A 26,722-nucleotide genomic window follows, 5' to 3' on the forward strand; every position below is an offset into this window, starting at 1 on the left:
ACATGAATTTCCTATATTTTTCATGTAAAAGCTATCAAAAGCACACTAAGTGTAGTTAGTGTGTTTATTTCTGTTGAGATCTCACAATATTAATAGAGTAGCCATCAGGGTTCTTGGTCTGTCTTTTGCTTTGAAGTTCTTCAACCAGCCTTGTCAGCAGTGTTTATCTTCTTCAAAAGGGTTTCTCACTAGAAAACTGTCTCATCATGTGCAGGACTATTAAGGCTTTGATTGCTGGTTTGGGAGTTTAGGAGTTTAGATACAGCCTCTTGGCATGGAATCAGAGGAAATGACATCTGGAAGAGCTGGTACACAAGAGAGAATGTTTCTGGCTGTTGATGGAAGTAATTTCTGTTTTCTTACTTTTCTCTTGCTTTCTGCATGACCTTAAAAGATGGTGAAAGCTGTAGTGCAAGTATATCAGAAGTCTGTCTTTCTTGTCTGTCCATCATAGTTCTTCATTCACCAGTTGTTTAAATGTTTAACGTTACCAGGGATGGAAAGATGACCATGACACTGTATGCAACAAAGTAATGTGCATTCTGCCAGCATTTAAGCTTTGAATCAACTAGGATTCAATTGCGCATTTTGTTTTCCAATTCTCATGACTTTTCAATTATTTTTTTTAAACTGTTCTGGAGGCAGGAGTATATATTTTCAGACTTTGTTTCTTTATTCTTTATCTGAATGAGAGCTTTGCCTATTGATTTAGCTGTGTTCAGCCTTCCTGTCATTTTTATTCTATTTATTCTTAAAAATTATCAAATACAAAATGATGATATTCACTTAATTAGGAAGAATTAGCTGCTTATAAACAAAGTACTTGCAATGAAAAAAGTTATGTGAGAGCTAAAACTAGATCTAAATTTAGTTCAACTTGATGAGTCGCTAAACACTGTTTTCTTTTTACAGATTTCTCTCTGTGCTGATTTGTTTAATATTCAGTGTACTATCTACTATAGAGCATTATTCTGAATTTGCCACTGGAACCCTTTTTTGGATGGTAAGTGAACTTTTGGGGGGAAGACTCTAATGTTTCATTAAATTGCTTTAGGTGAACAAGGGAGGTAGATAGATGACTGTTAAAAATCCTCTTGAAAAGCATGCTACCAGGACATTTAAAATTGTACCTGCTTTCCTTAAAGGAAGATCATAGTTTAATGGGGATGACTATGTTCTAGGTTTGTAAACTATGAGGGTATTTGACAGCTTTTATATACTTGCTTTTCATAATGTATGAGGCTGTACCCTGTAGCTCTTACGCTGGACCACTGGTGTTCGTTAATCTTATGCAGTGTGGAACAGGATATTCTATAGTACAGGAATGTATATTTTTAAACATATTTCTTCTAAGTCTTATGGTAAAAAATTGACAAAGAACCACGCTCTTCAGAAGTATCTGGATCTTGGGGTAAATGGTGTCTGTCAGTGTAGTTTACCAGTACATAGAACAGGGAAGAAGAGCTTCTATCACACTTCTACGCGTCAATGATTTGGCCTTGAAGCTGGTGCTTGTTAAGAGTTGTAGTTCTTAGCTTATGCCTGCAACTGTAAGCCATCATTAGGATCACAGAGTTATTTCGGGATTTTGATTAATGTTAATCCTAACAAATGTTGCTAGCCCTTTAAGCCATATTCAGTGTCAAACAAAGTGCAGTATTCTCCCAATCATACGTAAATTTCTCAGACTCATTGAAAGATGTAGAGTGATTATAGGTCAGTATAACTATCACCCACCCAATACAGTAATACTGCCAAGGATTCAGTGCTTAGCTGTTTGCTTTTGTGTAGATGGTATGTGCATGTGTAGACACATATTGTTGGACAAAAATAACTAGCTGAAGAGAGATGTGTGGTTCACATAGTGCCCATATAGCATTTTTAAGTGATTAACAAATGAATTATGCACAGTCAGTGGCAGAGCTGCAACAGTTCCTTGGCCACCTGTGTTACAACTTTACCTTAGGGAATACCTCTCTTAAGCTTATTTTTCTTCCTACTGTTTCCTTAGTTTCCTTCATAGAAATGGCGAGCAGAGAGGTTAGCTATTCTGCTGGCTACTGTAGATTCCCTTGCCTAGAAAGCATTTGTCTTATAACTGTGAGTCTTAGAGTTTTCTCTGAAATAAATTCACTTAAATTCCAACACTTGAAAGATTGGTCTTAGAGCTAATTAAATAGTTCAGTGGCATTTGTACAATGAATCATACTGATAAACACCAACAGAATACACAGTGAAGAACATAATTCCTCCTGATTTTTTTATACTTGCAGAAAGAAACTTGGAGTTTAGAATAGTGTTTAAAATGGATCACCAGACTTCTAGGTAGAATGACAATGTACGTGTTATTTCACAATCCACAAACCTTAAACGCATTTGCAGTTGTTTTTTATTCAGATAGCTACATAGATTCTCCTGCTTGCCCTGGTCCTGGATCTGTACTGTTGGGACCTTTTTCACTTGTCTATCCATCAGTATTTAGGATCTGCTCTATGAGAAAGTTCTTGTACAATGTCTGGGGAAACAAACACGGTGGAATCGGCCACAGTTGTGAATAAAGTGTTAGCAACAGTTAAGGCAATACTCCCTTATCATCTGCCTTCTAAACTTGCGCTGCCTGCCCTTCTCTTCAGCTCCCGCAGATGTTGAAATTTCCCAAGCAGGAAGGGCAAATAGGATTTTCCAAAATAATAGTGGCCACTTTAGTTAGATAGCATAATGAGAGGGAACAGCACCTCCACCTGTCATAGTATGCAAATGCTGGATCTCACAAAACTCTGCAAGCATTTGCCTTGGTGTTTTTTCCTTTTCATATACTCAAAGAATAATTCAGGTTGGAAGGGACCTGAGGAGGTCTGTAATCCAGCCTCCTGCTCAAAACAGGGTCAGTGCTGAGGTCAGACCAGGTTGCTCAGGGCATTATCCCATCAGGTCCTGAAAACTGTGCAGCTTTCCAGGGCAGCCTGTTCCAGTGCTTGACCATTCCTCATGGTGAAGGTCTCCCTTGTATCCAGTATGAACCTCACTTGTTTGAATTTTGTTTTGTTGTTTTTCATCCTTCTGCTATGGTCTGTATTCTTTCGTCTTTCTGCCATGCACTGCTGTTAAGAACCTGGCTCCACCTTCTCAATAACCATCTTGAATATATTGAGAAGCAGCTCAGAGGTCCCCCATGCATTCTTTTCTCCAGTCTAAACAAGTCACATCCCCTCAGCCTCTCCTTGTAGGGCATATGGTCCAACGCCCTGAGCACCTTGATGGCCTTGTGTGGAACACCCTCTACTTTATCAAAGTGTTTCTTGTAGTGGTTGGAAAAAACAGGAGCAGTATTCTAGGTGCAGTCAGATGAGTAATGAGTAAAGCGGCATAAACACTTCCCTTAGCTGATGTTAGCTTTCATCACTTTTTGTTGCACTTGGAGTAGGTTGTCTTTAAAAACCTGCTAGCTATCCTGAGCTTGTAGGCTCTTCAAAGCTGCCTCCCATGGGATCCCACCTATCAGTTCCCTGAAGAATTGGAATTTTGCTCTCCTAAAGTGTAGGAGCTTGAATTGCATTATTTCTTGGATGCTATATCCAAAGTATTACCATTGATTATCAAAACCCCAACTAATTTTTCCTTGTATATCTGAACAGCAGATCCAGCTGTTTCATTCCCAGTTACCCACTCAATACCTGTATCTAAAAGTTACTCCTGAAACACTCCAGAAATGTCTCAGATTGCTTGCATCTCACTGAGTTACCTTCTGAATAGATATTACTTGAAGTCCTCTATAAGAACTGGGGAATGATCTAGAAATCTCTAGAGCTGTTTAAAGAAGAATTTGTCTGCCTTTTTATCCTGATCACATGGTCATGTTGTCACCTTTATTAGCCTGTTATCAGATCACAATTTGGTGCACTAAGTGCTTAATACTTGGCTTCTGGAAGAAGTCTGTCATCCCTCTCTTAAGTCCTCTGTTTGATGTCCCTGTGCATTTCTTCCAGTATCTCATGCCCTAATTATGGGTTAGGAAATCCTCCATTTTGACCACCAGAACAACTTGGCATACTGGAGCAGCATACTGAGCCAAAAGCCAGTGTGAGGGATGATGATGGGCAGTTCTATAACTGGGACTGCTGAAAAGAGAGAACTTACTCTTTGCATGCTAAAAACAAGTAACTCTGCCCAGGATGGTGTTTATAAACTTGAGATACAGCCTCACAAATTATCATGCCATGCCTAAGTACCAGAAGGTGGATAATCAGGATGTATGGTATGTTCTAAGAGTAACAATTTGAGGGTAGAGGAGGGAATGTGGCTTACTTGCTTTTTTGTAGACCACATGGTAAAGCCTGTCTCCAACAGCCATGTGAGCATCAGAATTTTGGAATTGGTTTAAAATTCCTTTTTAAAAAAATTGATTAATAATGTTGTTAAAAACATGGAAGAAAAAATACTAAGAGCTGTTTTTTTTTCTTTTTTTCCCTACTTAATTACTCTATAGACACTTTTGGCACTCATGGAAATATTTTTCACGGTTCCCTTGCCTTTTTAATAGCTTCTTCCATATACAAGTCAAGAAGAGTGATTAAGGGATTTCCTACAGTCAATACTTAATCTTGAGTCAACACAGTTCATTTTCTGTCTTTGGCAGAACTGACTTCTAATTATTACTTGTGTTTATCTGCTACCTTCCCAGTGGTTTTCATAAGTGCTCCTTAAACACCGCATGACTGAGTGCAGAATGAATTTGTGATTCCTGCCTGATCTGCAGAGTTGCATCTGCATGCACTTTTGTGACAGGAACCTGGCTCTTGAAGAGTGTTCATCCTGAAGAAGGCAAAACCCAACAGCTGTCTTTTTCTTCCATCATCCTTACCTGAAAAATTTCTTCCTAATGTCTAATCTAAATCTACATTCTGTCAGTTTAAAGCCATTCCCCTTGTCCTGTCACTACATGTCTTTGTAAAAGGTCCCTCTCCAGATATCTTGTAGGCTGCCTTAGGCACTGGAAGCTGCTCTAAGGTCTCCCCAGAGCCTTCTCGTCTCAGGCTGAACAGCTCCAACTCTCTCAGCCTGTCTCCATAGCAGGGGTGCTCCAGCCCTTTAGAGCATCTTTGTGGCCTTCTCTGGACTCATTCCAACACTTCCATGTCCCTCTTGTTTTGGGGTCCCCAGAGCTGGATGCAGGACAGCAGGGGGGGTCTCATGAAAGCAGAAGGGACAATCTGCTCCCACACAGTAGCTAAATAACTGAAACTAGAAATTAAAACAACAACAACAAAAAAAAGGTTTAGGAGTATTTTTGCTTAAAGTTCCCATGGAAATTATTATTTTTATTTTAAAAAATTATGCCAGAAAAGGAAAATATATCATGTTTTCAGCAAACCATGAATATGTTTAGGTCCATCTATTTTTTTCAGGCTTCCTTTATTGTGTCACTTTTAGGTAACATTTTATTGTTCCACTATGTCCCAAATTTTAATTCCTTAATATATACAGTTATTTTTTATCTTACTCTAAGATGATACTATTGAAAAATTACTTTTAAAAAGTTGCCAAAGCCTCTTGTACAGGCTTTTGCCTATACAGCAGGAGGCTGTAATGCTTTCTAAAAGATCTAGTAATTTGTGTGTCAGGTTTGATTTGTAAATGGCATCTGGATCTTTAAGGATATGGCATTAAAAAATAAACTATAAAGTGGGCCAGGTGTAATTCTTCCTTTGAATATTAATCTGATTGCATGTTTTCATGGTTAGAGGTCATATATTTTTCTACCAGGAGAGGTCACCATGGGAGTTTACAAAATACAGGTTTTTATTTTTGTTGCAAGACCTTGCAAAAAGAGTTTCTTAACTGGGAGTTATTTCACTAATTGTGCTGTTCTAAAAATAAGATTTTTATTTTTTTTTAATCATACACATGATGTTTTTACACACTAACAGAACACAATCATGAATTTGTATAATGACAATGCTGTAGGTGAAAAGGAAATCTTTCTCTATATTTTGATTGTAGAATCACAGATGGTTTGGGTTGGAAGGCACCTTAAAGATCATTCAGTTCCAACCCTCCTGCCATGGGCAGGGACACCTTCTGCTCAATCAGGTTGCTCAAAGCCTCATCCAACCTGACCCTAAACACTGCCTTGAACACAAAGACGGGGCAGCCACAGCTTTTCTGGGCAACTTGTGCCAGTGCCTCACCACCCTCACAGTAAAGAATTTCTTCCTAATGTCTAATCTAGCTCTTCCCTCTTTCAGTTTAAAGCCATTACCCCTTGTTCTGTCACTACATGCCCTTGTAAAAAGTCCCTCTCCAGATTTTTTGTAGGCCCGCTTAAGGTATTGGAAGGTTGCTGGAAGGTCTTCTCTGAGCCTTCTCTTCTCTGGGCTGAAAAAGAATACCAAGAGTGTTCTTGATTTTGAGGAAATAGTCAGGTTTTACTATAGATCATATTGATTCAACTTTGTTAATTTAATTTCTACTTCTATGCCATGATGTATTTAATGTTGTGGTCATTGCTCTTGGAATGAAGGATGAATAGGAAATATTATTTATCTTAATGTTTATCTGTGTGCAGAGGAAGTCCCATAATACATTTTGTGATATTTGTGTAGTGTATACTGCCTGTGTAACAGTAGGTGTTAATAAGGTGTCCAGGGAACTGACAGGTAAACTGCGTTAGTAGAAAAATACACAAATTCTTTTATACTATGGAATAGTCAGACTATGTAGGCATAGAATACATCTGAATAAAAATAACCACATGACTCAAAAGCTTTCATGATGTTCTTTTATTCGTTGTAATCTAAGAGAGAAGAGGGAGAATGCCTGTTGCTTTCTGAGGTTCTTCCTGGTCTGTGGGAAGATGAACAAATAGATCAGGAAAATTATGTTAATACAATGTAAAACCTTGTTAAAATAGATATGGAGTACTACAGATTAAAAATATTAGGAAGAAAATTGAATCTACAAGTCTTTCAACACATTCCATAAGCTTAAATTGCCTGCTAAGTGATCTTGCTAAACTGCCATAGTGTTTCTGGAATCAAATGTAACTGTCAAGCTTCTCAATGTGAATTATAATACAGTGATTCTTGTGAGTTATATTACTTTTTGTGTTTCTCTAATATAGCGCAGCACATGTGTTGGATGATAGTTGTGTGCTTTTCAACTATCTAAAAATATAAATCTTTGTGCAGTAAGTATGACTGAGACAAAGTAAGAAAGGGCCAACTCATAATGCCCTTAGTCAAATTTTACTCACTTCTTACTCTAGCTCTGTAGAGTTTTCTGTGCAAACTGGTTTCAGAATGTGACCCAAGAGACTACAGAAACATTTCTTTCTTGGGAGTGAGAGGAAGGTGGAGAGATATATGCAGGATTTTTCCAATTCCTGTCCTCAAAATTTTGAGACCTCCCAAATCAAAAGGTTAAGAAACATGGATGTTATTATTTACAGTTCTGAAGTGGATATTCACATTGGATGGATTCCAGTCCAGGAGCAAAACTAAACCCTTCTCCTTCTATCAGAGGTGGTCGTTTCAGGTCAGGCTTCAAGATGTGCTTTTGGGGAACTGGAAGGCTCCTGTGGGATACTGATGGATATATTGAGAAATTAAGAACTCCAGGCACTAACTTCTTGAATCTTCTTGATTCACTATTTGATTGTGTTTGCCTTAGCAGTATGTTTCTGAATTAGGCAATTCTAGAAAAAAATGTCCTGCTCAAAAATAATTGACTCTGTAATTAATTTCCTTTGTAGAAAAATTGGTTCCTGCCTAAACGCAATTAAAACTATATAGTTCGCTCCAACTCACCCAACTCACTTGGATGGTAGTTGTCATAGGTAATATGACTAAGGCACCATGTGCTTTCCTCATTAGTGTACAACTTCATTCTGTACAGGAAAGGTGAATGTCAATAAACTGAAAGATAAAGATACTCCTGGTATGAAGTCAGCAAATTCAGCTTATTTTTCACATATGCATGGAATTTTTCTTTTTAAGAAATGTTAAATAAATTCATTTTCATCCAAACAACAGACTTTCAAACATTAAGTGCATTGGTTTCATCTAAGACATGTACATCTGAATAAGCTAATGATACGGTAGGACACTTAGCAGTGTCTGCCATCTGTTCTTCCATATACTGGAGATATATTTTCATGTATGATGTCCATCATCTTCATGAAAGCAAGCACGATGGTAGGAAGTAATTTCAGTATCAGTAGGTTTTCATGGCATTTGAGTAAACCGTTAAGTTAAACAGGTCACTAAATTGACATTTTCAAGTCTAAGGACTGGAAAACCTTGAAGACAGGTTATCAGATTAAATTCTGGACATACGTACACGTGTGCAAACATTTGGTCTATTAAAGCTTTATGCCTGCTTCTGAGGCTTCATTGTTTAGAGGTGCCATTCCTTGATTGAATCTTCATGAGCACACACTATTCATTTAGCCATCCCACTTCCTCCTTTTACCCGAGTACCTAAATATTCCAATAAAAAAAGTGAAGAGAGCCTTGTGTGTGCTCTCTACCTAAAACACAGCTGCAGCTGAGAAAATACTCGTCTTTTTCATGTGTGCACTTTAATCACTCCAACCAAACTCCTTCCCTTCTCCTGCTTCCCCAGTGCAGCTATCCGTAACCATACTGGAACATATTGTAAATTCCAGGCTATACATTTCACTTACACTCCTGTATAAAATGTTGATTTTCTATATTAAAGTGAGCATTTTTTTTATTTGGTCATCTTGGTTGAAAGTTGATGGTTTTTCCACAAGAGTTTCTTATTTGACTGATGGAATTAGATATGCAGGGAGCTTATTTTCATATGTATTTCCCTTTAAGCTTACTTATTTTATATTTTAATAAAACTAATAAAATGGAGTTAGACTAAGAATAGCATAAACATGATTATGTATTATTTTATGATTATGGGGTGGGGAAGACTTATGCAGTGGCTAGATTTAAGGAAAAGAAAAAAAGAATACAAAGATGAAATGAGTTTAAGGACTTTCACCTGACTGGGCAAAATTATAGGTGTGTGGTTTGGGTTTTTTTTCCCAGACAGGAGGGACAAGCATGGAATAATGGAATACTGCTACTGACTTTAGCAAAGTTATTAGACAGTACAAGCTCAGCATAGAAATCTGTAATTATATGTCAGTTCTTTATGCGGATAGGAAGTTACTACATGTGAAATGCTTTTCCTAGTATTACTGTGGCAATTTGAATTGCCAAAAGTATCCTTTACCACTGACAAAACAGGAAAAGACTAATATGTAAGTGTGAAGTATCTGGTCTGTTCTGTTGTTCCCTTATTCTGTGCTCTGCTTCCTAGTAAGGCGATTCGAGCTGCAGTGCTGCCTGAAGACCCACTCTGCTGGTATATTTGTCAATACAATGTGCCTCTGGCTGTGCCTCTGGAGCAGGTTCAATGCCACAGACAAAGGATGATGCTCTGTGTTTTCCCCCCACTGTCTTGTGATCCTTCAGTGGGTCATGGCAAATGTCCTGACAGTTTATGACAGCTGTTGTGTTCAAAGGATATGCAACGTTGCTTTGCCTTTCTTCCCTCATAGTTGTTCAGAGAAGGGCTGCTGAGAAAAATGGAAGGCTTTTTTCCTTTGTGTCATGGCTTGTTCTTACTTGTTACTTTGGCGTTTGAGTTCATGAGAGGAGTTCATCCCTGGCTTTCTGTTGGTGCCAAATGGCTTTCCAGGTTTATGAAATCTCTTGAGAATCCTCCACCACATATTTCTGCCTTCACCACTTGCAGGAGAAAGGTGAAAATACTTCTGGGACCTCAAATCAAACAGTTTTGCAGGATACTTATTATTATAATCCTATTTTGTAAGCAAGCAATTCTGTAAAATTTCAGAAAACTGGAGAACGATCCCAAAATTACATAAAGATGGACAAAAATAATTGGGAGCATATTTGGCATACTATTTAATTTTCAGATTTGTTTGAAGATCGTTTCTGGTTCATGTATTGTCCACAGCAACTCCTCATCATCTTTTGATTCCATCTCAGTGAAAACAAGTATTTTTTTTCTGACTTTCCAGAAAATTGTTGGGTTTTTTTTCCCTTTACCAGAAGGTAAATGTGGGGCAATAAATTTAAAGTTGTGAAAAGTGTTTATGTGTATAGGAGGAAAAGGAGGCAGGTTAGGGCTCTTTAAAGAGCAAATTTAGTGAGGTGCAGCTTGATCAGCCTTGACAGCCCTGGAAATGGATGTCTTCTATCTTTCATTAGCAGTATACACAACAGTGTAAGTTTTATAACCTTCACCCCGCCCTCTTTTTTTTTTGGAGGGACCACCTATAAAGCTGTGATGTTTGTCCAGTTTCCATGCTTTTTTGGTCTTTGGCCTGTCTGAGGCTGCCAACAAAAGTGTTAATTGCTGTGGTTTTGGTAATGTGGACACCTGTCCAGGACAAAACGAACTGAGATCAGTGATTAATTTCAAATTTATTGAAGATGTAGGTTCCTCCTTCTGTCAACAATTTATTTTTCCCTTCATAGTCTGTGCAATCTTATTGACTTCAGCAAGGTTTCCTGGATGTTACCAAGATGGGTTCTTGTCAGTAGCTGGAATAAAATCATAGATTCTGGAATTTGCATTGAGAATAAAATACCCTCAGGACAGATACGCAGTTTTAATTTCAGCTTTTAATAGTAACCTCAGAGGATCATTAAGGAATAACCAAAGTCTAAAAAGTTTTTGCTTCTTCAGCACGTACCTGCTTGTCTCCTTTCTTCACAATTTTTTACCTGCCCCAGTGATTCTAATATGCAGTTTCTGTGGAAATGATTCTTCCACTGCCATCGGTGTTGTCTGTTAGGACCAACATTGAATGAACTGCTACTGAGTGGTAGAAGCATGCTTTTGATGCAGTTGGGTGGCACATTTGTTTTCATTTGAATTGTTATGGGTATCTTCTCTTGTCAAAGGGTACAACATTGTCAACAAAATCACATAAGCTATGCTTTCAGGTTGTGTTTCTTCCTCTAAGACTGTGAACATACATATTTCTGAGGTGAACCTTAGTGGAGCTCAGCTATTTTAATCTGCATATAAGGATGTGGAACTGTTTGCTTCAGAAATGCTCTGTCAGTTCAAGCTTTGGTACTAGCTTTCTGCCTAATTACAGAAAGAAGCGCTCATGACTTCACAGTCTACTGCAAAGCTCCAGTGCTATTCTTCCAGCATGCCTATTAGGCCTATCTAGACAGTATTCTGCTTCCTTTGGTGGAAATTAGAGATTCTTAGTAAGAGATTCAAAAACATATGCCACTGAGACATATTACCGGGAATCTGGTAAAAAAGTAGACAATCTAATAAGTGAGAGAGCATTTTGTAAGATTCCTGAAATGCAAGAATTGTTTTCCTTTGAAGATTTTTCTTGAATTGTGCTTTGACTGTTAGGCTTGAATAGTTTAGATTTCAGAGCACAAATTTGAAAGTGTTACTTGAAGTTCTAGATAATACATTTATTTAAAAAGTCAAACTTATGGAGCTGATTTGTGGTATATTTTCTTGTGCTTCTGCCTTGAAACTGTGCTGTAAACTTTCTAGCTTTCTATTAATTCTTTGATTATAGTGAGACTGAAACTGCCATGAAAACAGAGGAAGACTGCACGTATTTTCTTGGTTCTCATTCCAGGCAAAACAAGGAGGTAGAAGTGAATACAGAAATGTTAACCTAACTTTGTTAAATATCAAAATTGATATGAAGTCTTGCATATTAGTGTAGAGTTTTTCTTATCTGTTTTTAGCTTTGAAATATTTTGGTCTCTTTTCAACCATTCAGAATGTCAGTTTTAAAGGCATGTTGGTATTGTTATTGAGGGAAAATTGTGATTTAAGTGTGTTCACTCCTTGGGTGCTTTAGAATTCCCCAGGTGGAGATTGCAAGCATGTTTAAATTAAAATACAAATATTCTCCAAAGCTGTAATTTATGTAATAGGTGCTTGGTGGCTCTGAGTTACTGGCTACAGTTTGAGTTGGAACAAAGCCTAGAAGCTGTATTTTGATTGTGCTTGCATATTGCAATGGTGGAGGAAAACAAGGAAGGAAGGAACAAAGATCTGAGCAAATCTGTCGATGTTGTGATTTTTATTAATCTGCTTTCTTTAGAAGTATCTCAAAGTATACTGATCCTTGGTTATGTACAAGTGCTTTACAATATAGTGCTATAGAGCAAAGCAGTATTAAAATAGAGATGATTTATTTTACACACTGTATGTATGCTGCTCACCTCGGTCAGCATGATCCTCAGTGGAGCAGTCCAGTGCAGTGAACAGGGTGGGTCACGAACTGTAGGAACCTCAGGGGGAGCTGCCAGCAGCCTGCTGCTTGTGCCACAGAGGTGATGGGACTCAGGTGGGGATGAGGGCTGCCCCCTCAAAAAAAACCCAAGGGAGCCCTAGTGACCAGGGCAAGCAAACAGGGCGTATTTGTTTGCAGAAAAGTTGCTGTAGCCCTGCTGGTTTGACTGGGGAGCAATGGTATCCACCTGGTAGAAGTCTGTGTCCTCTCTAAGCTCTACACACACAATGACCAATGCAGCTTCCCAGACAGAGCTCTGGTGGGAACATGCAGGTTATCCAGGTGCCAGGCTGCAGGGTGTGCCCAACATGCAGACCAGACCCACTTCTTAGGGACAGCTGCTGCCTCCCTTGAGGCATGGGTACATGGTGTGAAGAGAAAGCTTTCTACCTTGGTATAGCCTTCAGATTATTATGTGTTAATTGATTTTTCATGTAGGCAGCAATGAAGTTGCAATATGAAGTCCAAGGGCAATCAAGAGAGACTTCATGGCTTTGGGATAATTGATTAAGGGATCAGGAGCACAAGTAATGTTCTCGTCTATCCCTCCACTTGCAGGGAGTGGCGAGGGAAGAAACAGGAAGACCCAGCAGATCAAGACAGAGAGGGACTTGTGGGTGAAGTGGTGATTGGTGGCTGTCTTGGTCACAGAGACCACAAAGTAGTTGAGTTTCAAAAGCTGGTGATATGAGGAAAAACTGCCAACAAAACTTCAATCTTGGATATGGAGAAAGCATATATCGATATGGAGAAAGCATATGGCTGAAGGAGCTAGTTAGTAAGCTACCCTGAGAATCTGTTTTTGAAGGTATTGGAGTCCATGAATGCTGGTCACTTTTTAAGAGCCGTGTCTTAAGAACACAGGAGCAGACAATTCCAAAGTGTTGGAAATCAAGCAAGTGGGGCAGAAGGGTGGTTTGGCTGAACAAGGATCTTCTTCTAGAACTTAGGCAAAAAAGGAAATCGGTATGGGCACTGGAACCAAGGACAGGTGACACAGGAGGACTACAGAGATGCTGTTTGCCACTGTAGGGTGAAAATTTGTGTGGCCAAAGCTCGATTCAAGCCAGCCAGCACTGTGAAGAACAGCAAGGAGGGATTTTTAAAGTAAGTTAGTAACAAAGGCAGAATCAGAGGTAGCATTGGGCTGTTGCTTGGTGAGGTTGGTCACCTCACAAATAGGGACATAGACAAAGCAGAGATATTTAATGCCTTCTTCACCTCTCTTCAACACCAATGATGGGCCCTGGGAACCCCAGAGCCCTGTGTTGGAAGACCATGACTGGGGGGATGATAAACTCCCAGGGCAACCCTGAACGTGTTTGACTTGCTGCTCCAGCTGGATGCACATGAATCCATGGGGCCCAATGGGATTCCCTCCAGGGTACTGAATTTGCTGGTCAACGTCATTGTGGGTTTGTTCAGCTTAGAGAGGAGAAGGCTGAGTGCGACCTCACTGCAGTCTACAACTTCCTCAAGAGTGGCAGCACAGGGGGAAGTGCTGTTCTCTATAGTGAGCTGTGACAGGACATAAGGAAATGGAATGAAGCTGTGTCAGGGGAAGTACAGACTGGCCATTAGAAAAAGGTTCTTCACTGGGAGGGTGGTTGGTCACTGAAACAGGCTCCCCAGGGAGCAGGAAGCCTAATAGAGCTCAAGGAGTGTCTGGACAATGCTCTTCATCATAGGGTTTATTTTTAGGTAGTTCTGTGAGGAGCAGAGAGTTGGACTTGATGATCCTTGTGTGTCCCTTCCAAGTTGAGATATTCCATGGTTCTATTTTGAATACATAAAATTTAACATTAGAGCTTCTGATTTTATGTTTATAAATAGTGTTTCATAATCTAGAAATGTTTCATACAGTTGTTAGTTTTAGGAAGGCTGTGCTTATAGCCTCCCTCTATTCCTTATTTAAAAAAATAAAGTAAGTTTTGGAAAGAAACAGAAGAAAAAGTATATTGTGTTTTTCCCTAGGATATACTGATCGAATGGAGCTTAAACCATCCTTTTATTCATGCACATCACATTCAGGAACAGATTTTATATACTGGCTGACATACGCATGTAAAAAGTGAACAGATTAGGCACATTCCTTTTTATTGTGTCTTTCATTTCAACAAGCTTATTTGTACGAGTTAGGAATAAATTAGATGTGCAAACTAAAGTCTGTCTTCTAGTGAAAAAAACTGACATTTTGTTCTTTCAATTCTGATAGGAAATAGTTCTGGTTGTGTTTTTTGGTGCTGAATATGTGGTCCGATTGTGGTCTGCAGGCTGCAGGAGTAAGTATGTTGGCTTCCAGGGAAGAATACGCTTTGCGAGAAAGCCAATATCAATTATCGGTAAGATTTAAACTCTTTTTTAAAATAACTTTGCTAGTGCAATCCATTTTAAAGTAAAGTTGTCGATTACTACAGAGACTATACAGCAATTCTGAGCCATGTCTCAGGCATTTATCTGCTTTGTGAACCTATGCAATTATTTCTTCTTTTCGGTTGCTAGAATAGAATATCTAAAATATGGCTGTAACGTAGGCAGCCATCAGCTTAAGAAAGGCAAAATTATCAGGGGAGAAATCTTTACTAAATCTACTTTTGTGATTGGAGAAAATTGACAAGATTTTGAATGTAATATCCTTCCTTTGGTCTCTTGAAGAAAGCAAACACAAAGGTGAGTATAAATGGGGAAAAAACATGCACAAAATGTGCAAAGTATGACTCAGGAAAAATTCCCCTGGGTAGTACTAAAGTTAAGTCATTTTAGGTGGTTTAAAGGACTATTGTGGATAGCATCACTGGAGTAGGAGTTCAGGGGGAGAGGTAACTAACAGAGCCTGTGGAACAGTGAGGGATTAATAAAAGGTGACTTTCAGATAGAATTGTAGTAAACCATAAAATCATTGTTTCTGTTTTAAGTCTGTGATTTTATATACACTCCAGTAGAGCTGTGAATTTTACGTTACTCAAACGTCAACTCATTGAGTTTTAAACACAAAGTGGGAGAGGTGAAAAGGGGAGAGAAAGAACTGATGTTTTCTTAACCATCTGTGACTTTATGAAACTTGGTGCAAAAACTCATGAAACAACATATTCTATCATACATCTAGATGTGGGGAGTGAATAATGTGATGAGATATTGTACTGAGTTTTGGGTTATTAAGAAGTATTTCATCACATACAAACAAATTCTTCAGCTTCTTCTAGAGCTGATTTCATGATTAGTTTCACGATCTAACCATGAAGCCTAAAAGTAACTTTTATTTTCTCCTAATCATGTTCTTGACTTCTCTTTCAGTAACAAATGCCTTAGGAAGGTATATTAGAGTACAGGTGCAGGAGGAAATGTGGCAGTCCCGTTAAACTGTGTTTTCAACTTCGTACTAGTTCTGTATACTGATATTGTGCATCTACTACAGTAAACATTAATGTCTGTAGAGCTGTTTGAGAAGACACAGTGTTTTTTTAAGAAAAGCTAAGAATGACTACAGCTGGTTGTGCATTCAAAAGTATCAGTACTGTTTTAAAATTTAAAATTCCCCTAAGAATACAATACATTTAAAGTCAAGATTTGTTTTGACATATCAAGTGCAAATGGAACTGTGTCTACGCTCATCCAAATAACTAAACTTGGGAAATACATTTGCTGTGAATGACAGAATCAAACTGACTAATCCTATCATTTTCAAATCAAAGAGAATAAAATACAAACACTAGAAAAAGGAATTAAAGGACTAGAACAGCATTTAAAAAATAAGATATTCATCTTACTTTGCAAAAGTGTCCATTATAAAATCAGAAAATATCATTGAAATGTCTTGATACCAGAAAGATTTTTGAATGGGATGTTGCCCACACTAAAATTTTGACTTATTCTTAGAAAGTTCAACCTGGGTAGCAGTTTTGAACGTCTTTAATTTCTCCCATTATCTTTCCTTTTCCCTCCTCTCTAATTGTAAACATAAAAAATAGTATGTTAACCTGCAGCTTCTATAACTGCAGAAGGAAAGTGTTAAGATAGGACACACTATCTCTTGAATATTCTTTAAAAAAATCACCTAAAATGGAAAATGATGCAACTTCTCTACCTTGTAAATAAAAATTTTTCATTTTTTAGGTACATTCTCTAAAGTTATCCTAATTTATCTCCTCTTTGCAGACAGATTACAGGTAATTACATCTAAGTAAGAAAAGACAATTCTGTAATAAAGAATTGATCAGGAGACATAGATTGAATTCATTCCCAGCATACCAAGAAACCTTAGAAAAATCACTTTGTCTCTCCATGCTTCTTCATTCCCTAGTTCACAGAATAAACATGTTTAAAGAGTGTGTGGTAGTCATGTACTATGGCAGCAGCAGTAACAGTGACACCTTTCCTAAATATTGATTTAACACTTCCATTACTTAGTATTTCAGTAGGGTTAGATTTGGAACTAAATGCTTCTGAAAATCCCAGCCTAATTAGAATTTTTATGAAAGGCAGGTACCAGGCACAGACAAAATGAAGAGAATGTCTTTTCACAACCTCTTTTTCCTTTTGCTGTTGCAGAAAATGTCACAAAGAACCAATTTATGAATTAACTTTTGTTTCTCCTGGTTTTGACAGCATGCAGTTTGAAAGACAGAAGGGGGATCACATGGTGGTAGATGTGCCATCCCTAGAGACCTTCAAGGCCGGACTGCATGTAGTTCTGGGCAACCTGATCTAGTTGAAGATGCCCCTGCTCATGGCAGGGAGTTGGACTAGATGACATTTGAAGGTCCCTTCCAACACAGACTATTCTATGATTCTATGATTTTAAGTTATGAAGTGCCAGTAGGACACAAAATTTCATCAAAAAAGAATGTGCTGTAAACCAAATTCAAATATGTCCATATAATCTATTATTTAAGTCTTTGTGGACATCACATTATCTCCAGACTACTGAGAACATAGCTGCAAGCTGAGGGCTGTTTAGATTCTGCAAAATACGAGGGCAACTAAAAATTAAAATACAAATGTAAACATTTTTACTGGTTTAAATTTAAAAAAGGAGTAATTGCTTTTAATCCAAAAGCTGAGAATCACATACTAGATAGTAAATTTGTAAGAACATTGGAAACAAGTCAGCAATTTACTCAAAAAAAGCAGTACACAGGTAAGCTGCATAGTATGTGTTGCTATGTGCTATGCTGAAGCTTATGCATAACTGAATAATTTTTCACTGCCAAGCTGATTTTTGAGATAAAAATGGCAGCTGTTTGGAATCTCCCAAGGACTCATAGCTTCTCAAGGTTCTCAAATCTGTGTACCACACATGCTAAGTTGCAGGGAATGTGATTTATGGAGGTCTGTCATCTACATATGTAATGCACGTATTATATAGAAGACACCACGTCATTTTTGTCTCACCACACCTCATGTGTATGTACAGACATGTTTGCAAACATGTAAGTAGGCAGAAGGTTTGAGAAGAATATCCACATATTGCTGTTTTTAAATTACTGCAATTCAATTTTTAAAATTACCAAGGCTTCCTGACACTTACTTTTTTAAAAACTAACATAAATACTAATGTAACGCTAATCTAAATACTAACGCTTGTTAAAGCTGGAAAAGTTGTTTAAACAAATGTTGGCTGTTTATCCTGATAATTTCCATGCCAAGCATCTCCTTCAGTTTGAATCTTACGGAGACATTTCACGCAAAGAGTTTAAGCTGTTCCTGAAAATGCAATTCTGATGATTTCTTATGGAGAAGCACTAGCACTTCCACACTTTGAAGGAAATACTTGAAACTTAGAGAGAAAACAGCTTTTTGATTGTCACTGAAAATCAACTCCAAGCTGACTGACTAACAAGCCTCTGAAAAATCGGTAGCTTGTTTATTTAAAATGTCCTGCTAAAGATAGCTCTTATATTCTTCAAATTTTCAATCTGCAGTGAGCCTGCACAATTCAAATTTCAGGTTTATCTGAGCAGCAGTGCTTGGGTTGGAAGTGGAAAATCTGCTGGGTTTGGTTTTATAGTGCTCTCCCTGAAACTGCCCAGGGCACACAGATAGAGAAAATAGCAGGCTCGATTGCTGAGGTGAAGTGGTGGGGTAGGAGGAAATGACCAGGACATACAGGCTCAGTGAAATGACATGAGGTAAGGGTCTGGAAGAAGGACATATAAGGAGACTGACAAGCAAGCAGGTGGCTGAAGGAAAAAAAAAAGTAGAGGCTGAAAATACATGGGATTGAAAGGTAAAGGCAGAAAGATATGCCTAAGACCTAGAGTGTAAAATAGTACTGTTTGAACCAGTAAACTGGGATTAGTATGAGAAGCCTAAAGATTGGAAACTGGCATGAAAACTAGGAACAGAAAAGAAGCAAATAGAAGAACAGGTTGGGGAGGAGGAAAATTGAATATCTCTGCCATGTAGAACACACTTTCAGACAAGCAGAAAGTACAAATGAAAAATCTATGTTACTGTCACTACCTGATTAAAACTATCTTAAGTGTCAGTCTTTTCCTTCTCCAGTGCTGGACATCAGATGGATATGTATATGTCTGATAATTTAGTAAGGATATCAGCTGCATCATTTGCTTAAGGGCAAAGATCTGTATTATATTGCGCTGGGAAGAAAACCCTTCCTAAATTCTGAGTGTTTACAAATGTATGTTCACATACATTAAAGGAACAGCATAAAGAATTTGGAATGTCATGTACTCAAAAGTTAAGAGTTTCCCAAAATGGAAGCTTTTTCTGTAGCTTTAACTTATTCCTCTCTATATTTATTTACATTTTTATATAACTACGATTATTGTAGTACAGACTTTACACTGAACGAGTGCTATACAATGGGGAGGAATCCTGCTTTTACAGCAAAAATCAGACTGACACTGGAAATTAATCCAAGTTCGAAAGTGAAGGATACTGTTGTAGAACTGCTGCAATACTTGCAGCAACAACATGGTTTGAATAAGACAGGAGAATGTTTAAAGGAGAGGAAAAAAGTTACCCTTGTTGAAAGCAACTTTTGTTGCCTCTGAAGTTGGATTCTATCCTGCGTCTCACCTAGGCATCACACAGAATCTATGTGGCAGTAATTTAAATCAGTTTTCACAAGTGTGCCTCGTTTTCTGGATGTCCAAATGAAGACTTTGAAGTCAGGTTACAGAGGTTCTGAGCTCTCACAGCTGCAAAAGTGAAGTCAGCAGGCACTGTTTTTTTTGAAGTGCAGTATAACATTTAGTGCTGTGAAGAATAAAGTACTGCCTGTTTAAAACTGGCAAGGAAAATTTACCAAAACTTGCCCTCATTCTGTCTATATCCACTACTCACTTATAATACTATCCTTTATTTTCTGGTTAGAATTTGAAAGTGAAGCATTCAGGTGCCCTAAACAGGATTACCACAGAAATGCCAATGAAGAAATTAGAAAAATGCCTTCTCAGAATACTGTGAAGAGTAGAGTTCAGTAATTAAAAGCAATAGACCTGTTCACTGAACTAAGATAAGAGAAAATAAGGGACGCTGGCATTGTGAACACAATCTGTCATTTGCATTATACAATGCTGGAACTCTGTAAAATGTGGAGTTGTGGAAAAAAAATTGAACTCTGGAAACAATTATTTTTTCATACAATTAAACTGTATCACAAAGTAAACCAAAACCTCTGATTTTTTTTAGGCAGCATTTGTTCTGACAGTTCCTGAACTTTGAAAGCTTGTCTTTACAGCTTTGATACAATTTTTTAACTAAGTGTATGTATGTGTATATGCCTATGATACTTGGCTTTATGCATTTCATTATTGATCGAAGAAAACCCTTACTTTCCATCTTAAAAAAAGCCTTCAGCCAAAATGTGGATTCATTTCTAGGGTGTACGTATGTCTTTGCCTTTGCTGGTTTTATGGCAAGCTGCCTTATCTGTCAGGATCTTTAAAATTTCCATTATTAAATTCATCATGGAAGAAACTGTATTGATTGTTTTTTGATGTGAAACTATTACATTCACTTACTCCCCACCAAATTTTAGCTAACAAGTTCTTTTTTTAAAGTGCTTTCCTCAGTCTGTATTTGTTGTGTGTTTTGGTACTGAGAGCTAAATTTGGTACATTCTTTCTTTCCTTTTTTCTTTCTTCTTTTTTTTTTTTTTTTTTTTTTTTTTTTTTTTTTTTTTTTTAAACAGATCTCATTGTGGTAGTAGCCTCAATTATTGTTCTGAGCATAGGATCTAACGGACAGGTGTTTGCCACCTCTGCAATACGGTATGTTTTTCTAGTGACTGTAGCTCTTCACAACCACAGATCTTGTTAGGTGTATATCTAATTTCCCAGTTTCTGAATTGGATGTATAAGTAATTTTCCCGATATAGGAAAAGTTACTGTATTGAAACATTGGACAGGAGAAGACTGTGTGTTACTGTGCTTGGTCACTTCTTGGAAACAACAGGGTGGAAACAAGGCATATCAAAAATAGTGGGAATACTGAAGCCAAAAGTAAAAACCTAAACTTTATGTTCTATATAAAACATCAAACAGCTCTCTTTCTGAGACAAAAGAGTATTACAGAACATCCGTTTATTTAAGAAGTAATCCAGACAGCACTTAACTCTGTACTTTTTGAGTATGAGTAATGGCTTTGTTTAAAGAGTAATTATGCTTTGGTGGATTTGTTTGGCATGAGTAACTCATACCATACATGAACCAGAAACATTTGATGTCTACAGTGTTTGTTCAGCTTGCATCAAGTACTGCAAGCTTGTTTTGGGAAGTAGAGTGGGTAAATAGAAGAAAGGAATGATAAGCAGAGTAGGTGTACTTCCCCCTTCTTCTAACTTAACTTGCAAGATGTGCTACATGTTTTGTTACAAGCCTCTGATTCCCAATACAGTCTAATCACTGGGAAGTGAGAATATACAGTACTGTCTAAACTGTGTAGCTGTGTAGACAAACACTGGAGAGAGCTACATGTGTAAAGTAATTTTAAGGTAACTGTTACCATACAACATTAATCCTTACATTATGAAAAAGACTTATGCAGGCAGCATGAATGTGATTTATTAGCTCATATAAAAGAAAAGGAGGGTAAATATGAAAATCCCAAAGATTTTATTTAATTTAACTAGAAGTGTGGGAAGGACTTTAATGAAAAAGCCCGCTGTGGCTTATATACAGGGGAGCTGCACATAGGTCTCCCCGCTCCTTACATAAGCAACCAGTAAGCTATTGCATCACCTAAATGTATTGGTGCTCACTTATATTGGTTACATTAGATTACAAGACAACCTATACTTCATTGTCTCGTAATTCTTCTTGGACTCTTCTTCTTATTAATAGGTTTTAAGTGGATATTTTGAAGTTTCCAGCTAGACAAAACTATTACTCGAATGGCATATCAAACAAATAACAAAACATGGTGTTGCTATACCTAGTCACTGATATATGATTTGATAATCAGGATTATTGCGTACTTTACAAAAAAATGATCCTTTGACTGTCAGCTGTGAAAACTCAGAAATCCTGCTTTCTAAATAAAGGAAAAATTGGGTCTTCCAGAAGACAGTATGCCTTCCCAGTATGAGTAACACCAGAGACTGAAGGATGGCACCATGCTGAGTTTCCAGTGTGACCCAGAAAAATGCATCCACAGTGGAACTGGAATAAGAAGATTGAATTAAAAAACAACACTACTAACAACAACAAAATTTCAAGGCTAAAAAGAGCTAAAAATACTTTCAGTGAAAAATTTTCAGATAGATGAATTCAATATTCATCCTTTTCTTCTCTTCACTGTTTTGTGTCAGTAATAAGATAGTAAGATGAGTGTAGGCAAACGAAGTTCATTATTGAACTTTGGACTAGAATTTATTGGACTAGAATGAAATATTTCCATGGAATAAAATTCTGCTGAAGAACTATATAGATAATTATTTTTCTTTAGTTGAAAATATTTGGAGTTTATGATTCAGTTATTGTCCTAAAATCACATATAACTCTATTTCCAATTAGATGGTTTCTATAACTTATACAGAAAGGACTTCAGTAATACTATGTTTGATTCACATCCTTCTTTTGGCAAATAGAGAAAAAAATCTGCTTATATTTATGTTAGCAAAGCTTGAAGCACCACTTTTGCTAGGAAAATAAGGCATTTGAGAATTACCTTTCCTATGAAGAACGCGAGACAGTTGGGGTTGGTCAGCCTGGAAGAGAGAAGCCTCTGGGAAGATCTTAGAGCAGCCTTCCAATACCTAAAGGGGAATTCAAGGGAGAGGGACTTCTTACAAAGGTATGCAGGGACAGGACAAGGAGTCATGGCTTTAAACTGAAAAAGGGGAGATTTAGATTAGACATAAGGAAAAAATTCTTCACTGTGAGGGTGGTGAGACACTGGCACAGGTTGCCCAGAGAAGCTGTGGCTGCCCCATGCCTGGCAGTGTTCAAGGCCAGGTTAGCCAGGGCCTTGAGCAACCTGGTCTTGTTGAAGGTGTTCCTGCCTGTGGCAGGGGGGTTGGAATTACGATTCTATCCTAATTAAGTAAAATATGCAAGTTTCCTCTGAGTTAGAAAATATATAGTTTAGATTATTTTTTTTTAATTGATTGTTGTTCCAGTCAATATTTCTGAATATATTTGAATATAATGAAATGTAATGAAACATGTTATATACTGAGATACTTCAAATTTAAGATGCAACCCTAGCCAGGGACAGTGCTATCACATTTCTCTAATATGGCAGTATGTTAGTGTACATAGTCAGATATGTATAGAAATAGCAGTGTTATTCTCAATCACTGGTTTTATTTCATGTCTTATTCTTCTTACAGGGGGATCCGGTTTCTCCAGATACTTCGCATGCTTCATGTAGATCGACAGGGTGGCACATGGCGACTATTAGGATCAGTTGTTTTCATACATCGTCAGGTACTACATCTTTAAAGACCCCTAGGATTTTGTTTACTTTAGTATATACCTTTCATGGACTTCCAATCATAGCCTAGTTAAAGGAACAGTTACTGTTGCAAGAGAAAAAATACTTTGTAGGTCCATCACACCTTTCTTTCTACTTTTAAAATAGGAACGCTATTCTTTAGTTCAGGTCAGTGGCTAACAGGGTACCCGTACCAGGGTTTTTTTTCTTTTTTTAAATTAACTTTTTGTTGTTGTCCTTCAAGATAATTTATTAAATGCAGTTATGTGGACTGCCTTTCATATTGCAAATACTGTTCACTGTCTTCACAGAAGATGTGTTCCTAGCTTCGTTGTTCTGTGGAAAAAACAAATACTAGTTGAAAAGCCTTGATAGAACAAATCAATTATTTAAATAGTTCTGTTTTCACTGCCTGAATAAAGAGGTTTCCAATCCTTTCTATAAATAAAATTACTAACTAGGCTATGTGACTATGCTAGAAAAGTTAGTTTTTCAAGGGTGTATTCACAGAGGTAAATTTGGCTGTAAATTGTTATAAATCCATTGAAGCTTTGAAACAGTTATTCTGCATAAAAGTTCATTAAGCAGGAAAAGCTTAAATGTTTTAGTGTAGACTTTTAAAAATTTCTAGTTGAAAGCTTCTTTTTGGGGCTTCATGGAATCTCTTGATGAAAAGCTGACTTACCTTTATGAATATCATAATAAACTTTTATAATTAGTCTCTAAATCCTGCACATCATACTATGCTGTGGAGGGCTAATACTGTGCTACGAATCTTTATGTCAGACTTTTAAGGGGGTTCTTTAACCTGCGCTTTATGAGTGTGATTACGAGTGAGAATGGGAGGTACTTAATCCAAAAGATTAATTTAATGTTAAAAGTTACTTTTCTTCCCTTTATTTCCCCCCCACCCCCCAGTACTGTAGGAAATTTCATGTTATGATGGCTGTGCAACATTGATGCATACCAAAGTGCTCTACTATAAAGCCTGCTTTTATCCTGTACATAAGAATGACTTCTAACACCCCAAGTCTGTGTGGTCTTCATTTATTATGGTTGCATTGCCTGGATATCTAGCTAGGGCAGAGCTGATATACAAACACATTTTCCCAACATTTGGTAACCTTGATGACAGAGGTGTCTGAGAGAATTTTTTCTGTGGGTTTCAAAGTTTTAGTAAAAAATCTGGAAACGCTATCTCCAAAATATAACGCTCTAGTCTTAAATGTCACAAACATAAATAGTTTCAGTGATTTAAAAGGAAAAAAAATACCCTTGGAGAAGTGAATTTATGAATAAATGCACCTGAAGTTCTGCTAATCCAAAGAAGTGATTATGATGGTATATAAAACTCTACAGATCTGTAGTACTTGTCAGAGCAGATCACCCACTAACACATTAATAAAAAAAAAGTCAAACACACAGTTCTGTATTGACATTGGACAAGTGTAGCTGAAACCCTAGCATGGTACCAAAGGGAAGGGAAAATAGAACCTTTATTCCTGTCCTGTCTCTTAAAGAAATTTTTGTTTAAAAAGAAAAGCAAAACAAAAACACCTCAGCTGTTTTTTCTTTACAAGCAGAGTACAAGGTCCTCATTTATTTGCTGAGTCTGGTACTCTTTCAGAAAAAAATGGGACCCTAAACCCTTAAACAATGTGAGAAAATAAATTCGTATCTTGTGACCTGTGAAAATAACAAGCACTTGGACCTCTGTGGGCCCAGAAGAGCTTACTAAAGTTGTCGCCAATGATTTCCATGTGTTTTGGAATTTTACATATAGCTACATTAGCTCACTAAGGCCTGATTTGGCTAGGAAGCTCTTCTATTTTCAGCAGGTTGAGCTTATACAAACATTTCTTGCCAAAAGCAACAAAACATGAGTCAATATCACATGTGGGGATGGAAAGACATGGAAAAATCATGCAGCTTACTGAAAAACTGAGTTAGCCAATCCTGCTCCAGCTTGTAATCCTCTCAGTTTTACTTATTCCTCACCTTGCTTTGTGAGGTCTTCTACTGCTTTGAGGAGGGTGTTACGGATGAATTGTGGAGTTAGGCTTTTTCTGGTATTTTTCCTCAGTGTTGAATTTTATATTGTGTGGTCCTTATTGTAACTGAAAATATAAATCTGTCTAAGTTAAAAAATGTGTTGACTCAAGTCAAATTTACCTTTATGCATATTTCTTTTTTTATTCTTGCTGTTTCCTTTGCATATACATATCTGAAAGTCCTTGCTGAAGACAGTAATTTATATTAGGCAGTACTCTTTCTTCTTAAGCTCTTATCTATTAATAAAAAAAAAAATAATCACATAAATGTAGAGTTTTAAGGCCTGATTTCTGTGAAATGCATTTTACTTTGAGATCATGTATCAATTCATACTATTTGACATTGGTAGACACCAATTTATCCGTATCTCTTGAAGTATGTATTATTTCAAAATCTTCTGCACTCTCTCTTAAAGACAGTATTTATTAGACTGCTGCCATTGTTCTTAAATATAGGAGTGTAGTATTTTCTCTATATATACACGTGTGATATGGAGTGACATTTAGAATAAGTCTAAGACAATTACATTTTTATCTGCATTTTATTTAAAAGGAGTTCAGTCTTTAGGTGCATATAGGACTGAAGCTGAGAGGTGCCAATGGTGAAATAAGCTGATTAGTTCTGTTGATATTTCAACCACTTTGAAAAGATTACATATGCATATGCGTAGCACTTCTGAAAAGCATATTTTTCTGCCCACTTCTGAAAAAGTTAGCACTTAAGCCAGAAGTATTCCAACTATGAGCCACTTTCTAATTCTGTCCTCTGAGACAAAATTAAAAGAAAGCAGTGATGGCCATGCCTCAATAACATGTAAAATCTATTAATATCTGAGATGTAAGCCACATGCCAAGTGTAACTAAAAGATTTCTGTTGATGTGGAAAGAAGTCACAAATCTACTAGAGAGGAAGGCAGAATGTTCTCTTTGTAAGCAGGCAACAAGAATTAGTCTCCATTTCTGTTGTAGTTTTCTATGGATCACTGAACTTACAGTTTCAGGTGTTAAACAGTTTCATCTTGCATTTGAAAAAACCTTGTATAGACAAACCAAAAAGCTCTGAAAAATTGGAGACATGCAAATAGTCAGCTATAAATGTAAAAATAAGGAACTTTTCAGAGCAGTGAAGTCATATCTACAAGTACACAGTGTAACATTACCATTAGAGGAAAAGATGAGAAAACAGTGGTGACCAGCATAGAAATCTGAACTACTGGAAATTTTGGTTTATTTCCCCTTTGAGCTTCCTTGTTTAGCAAAAAATCCTGCAAAAATTAAGGCTTAGTTTAAAAGACTTGCCCATGGGCAAAACTGAATATTATCAAAATTCTTTAGGTCATTATTAAATTATTAGAGATAAAACACCTAACTTTGCTTTGTGCCAAGATTGCTTAAAAACTTGCTGAACCTAGATTTTAATAAGTGCTATAGCAGGAGGAAG

At 37.2% G+C, this 26,722-nt stretch overlaps 1 protein-coding gene across 1 annotated transcript in view; it reads left to right on the forward strand.

Moving 5' to 3' along the window:
* Nucleotides 1-912: 912 nt before the first annotated feature.
* The window catches only part of LOC104412672 (potassium voltage-gated channel subfamily KQT member 1-like), a gene marked incomplete at both ends in the record, with an annotated part of 251,094 nt that continues 225,284 nt past the window's right edge, over nucleotides 913-26,722 (forward strand). Inside the window, 4 exons of the mRNA XM_010023457.1 lie at nucleotides 913-1,003; nucleotides 14,544-14,670; nucleotides 20,487-20,565; nucleotides 23,127-23,223. Coding sequence (XP_010021759.1) covers nucleotides 913-1,003; nucleotides 14,544-14,670; nucleotides 20,487-20,565; nucleotides 23,127-23,223 — 394 coding nt within the window. The remainder of the gene's footprint in view (nucleotides 1,004-14,543; nucleotides 14,671-20,486; nucleotides 20,566-23,126; nucleotides 23,224-26,722) is intronic.

The sequence above is a fragment of the Nestor notabilis genome, unplaced genomic scaffold, assembly GCF_000696875.1.
Source record: "Nestor notabilis isolate BGI_N333 unplaced genomic scaffold, ASM69687v1 scaffold1611, whole genome shotgun sequence".
Classification (NCBI taxonomy): domain Eukaryota; kingdom Metazoa; phylum Chordata; class Aves; order Psittaciformes; family Psittacidae; genus Nestor; species Nestor notabilis.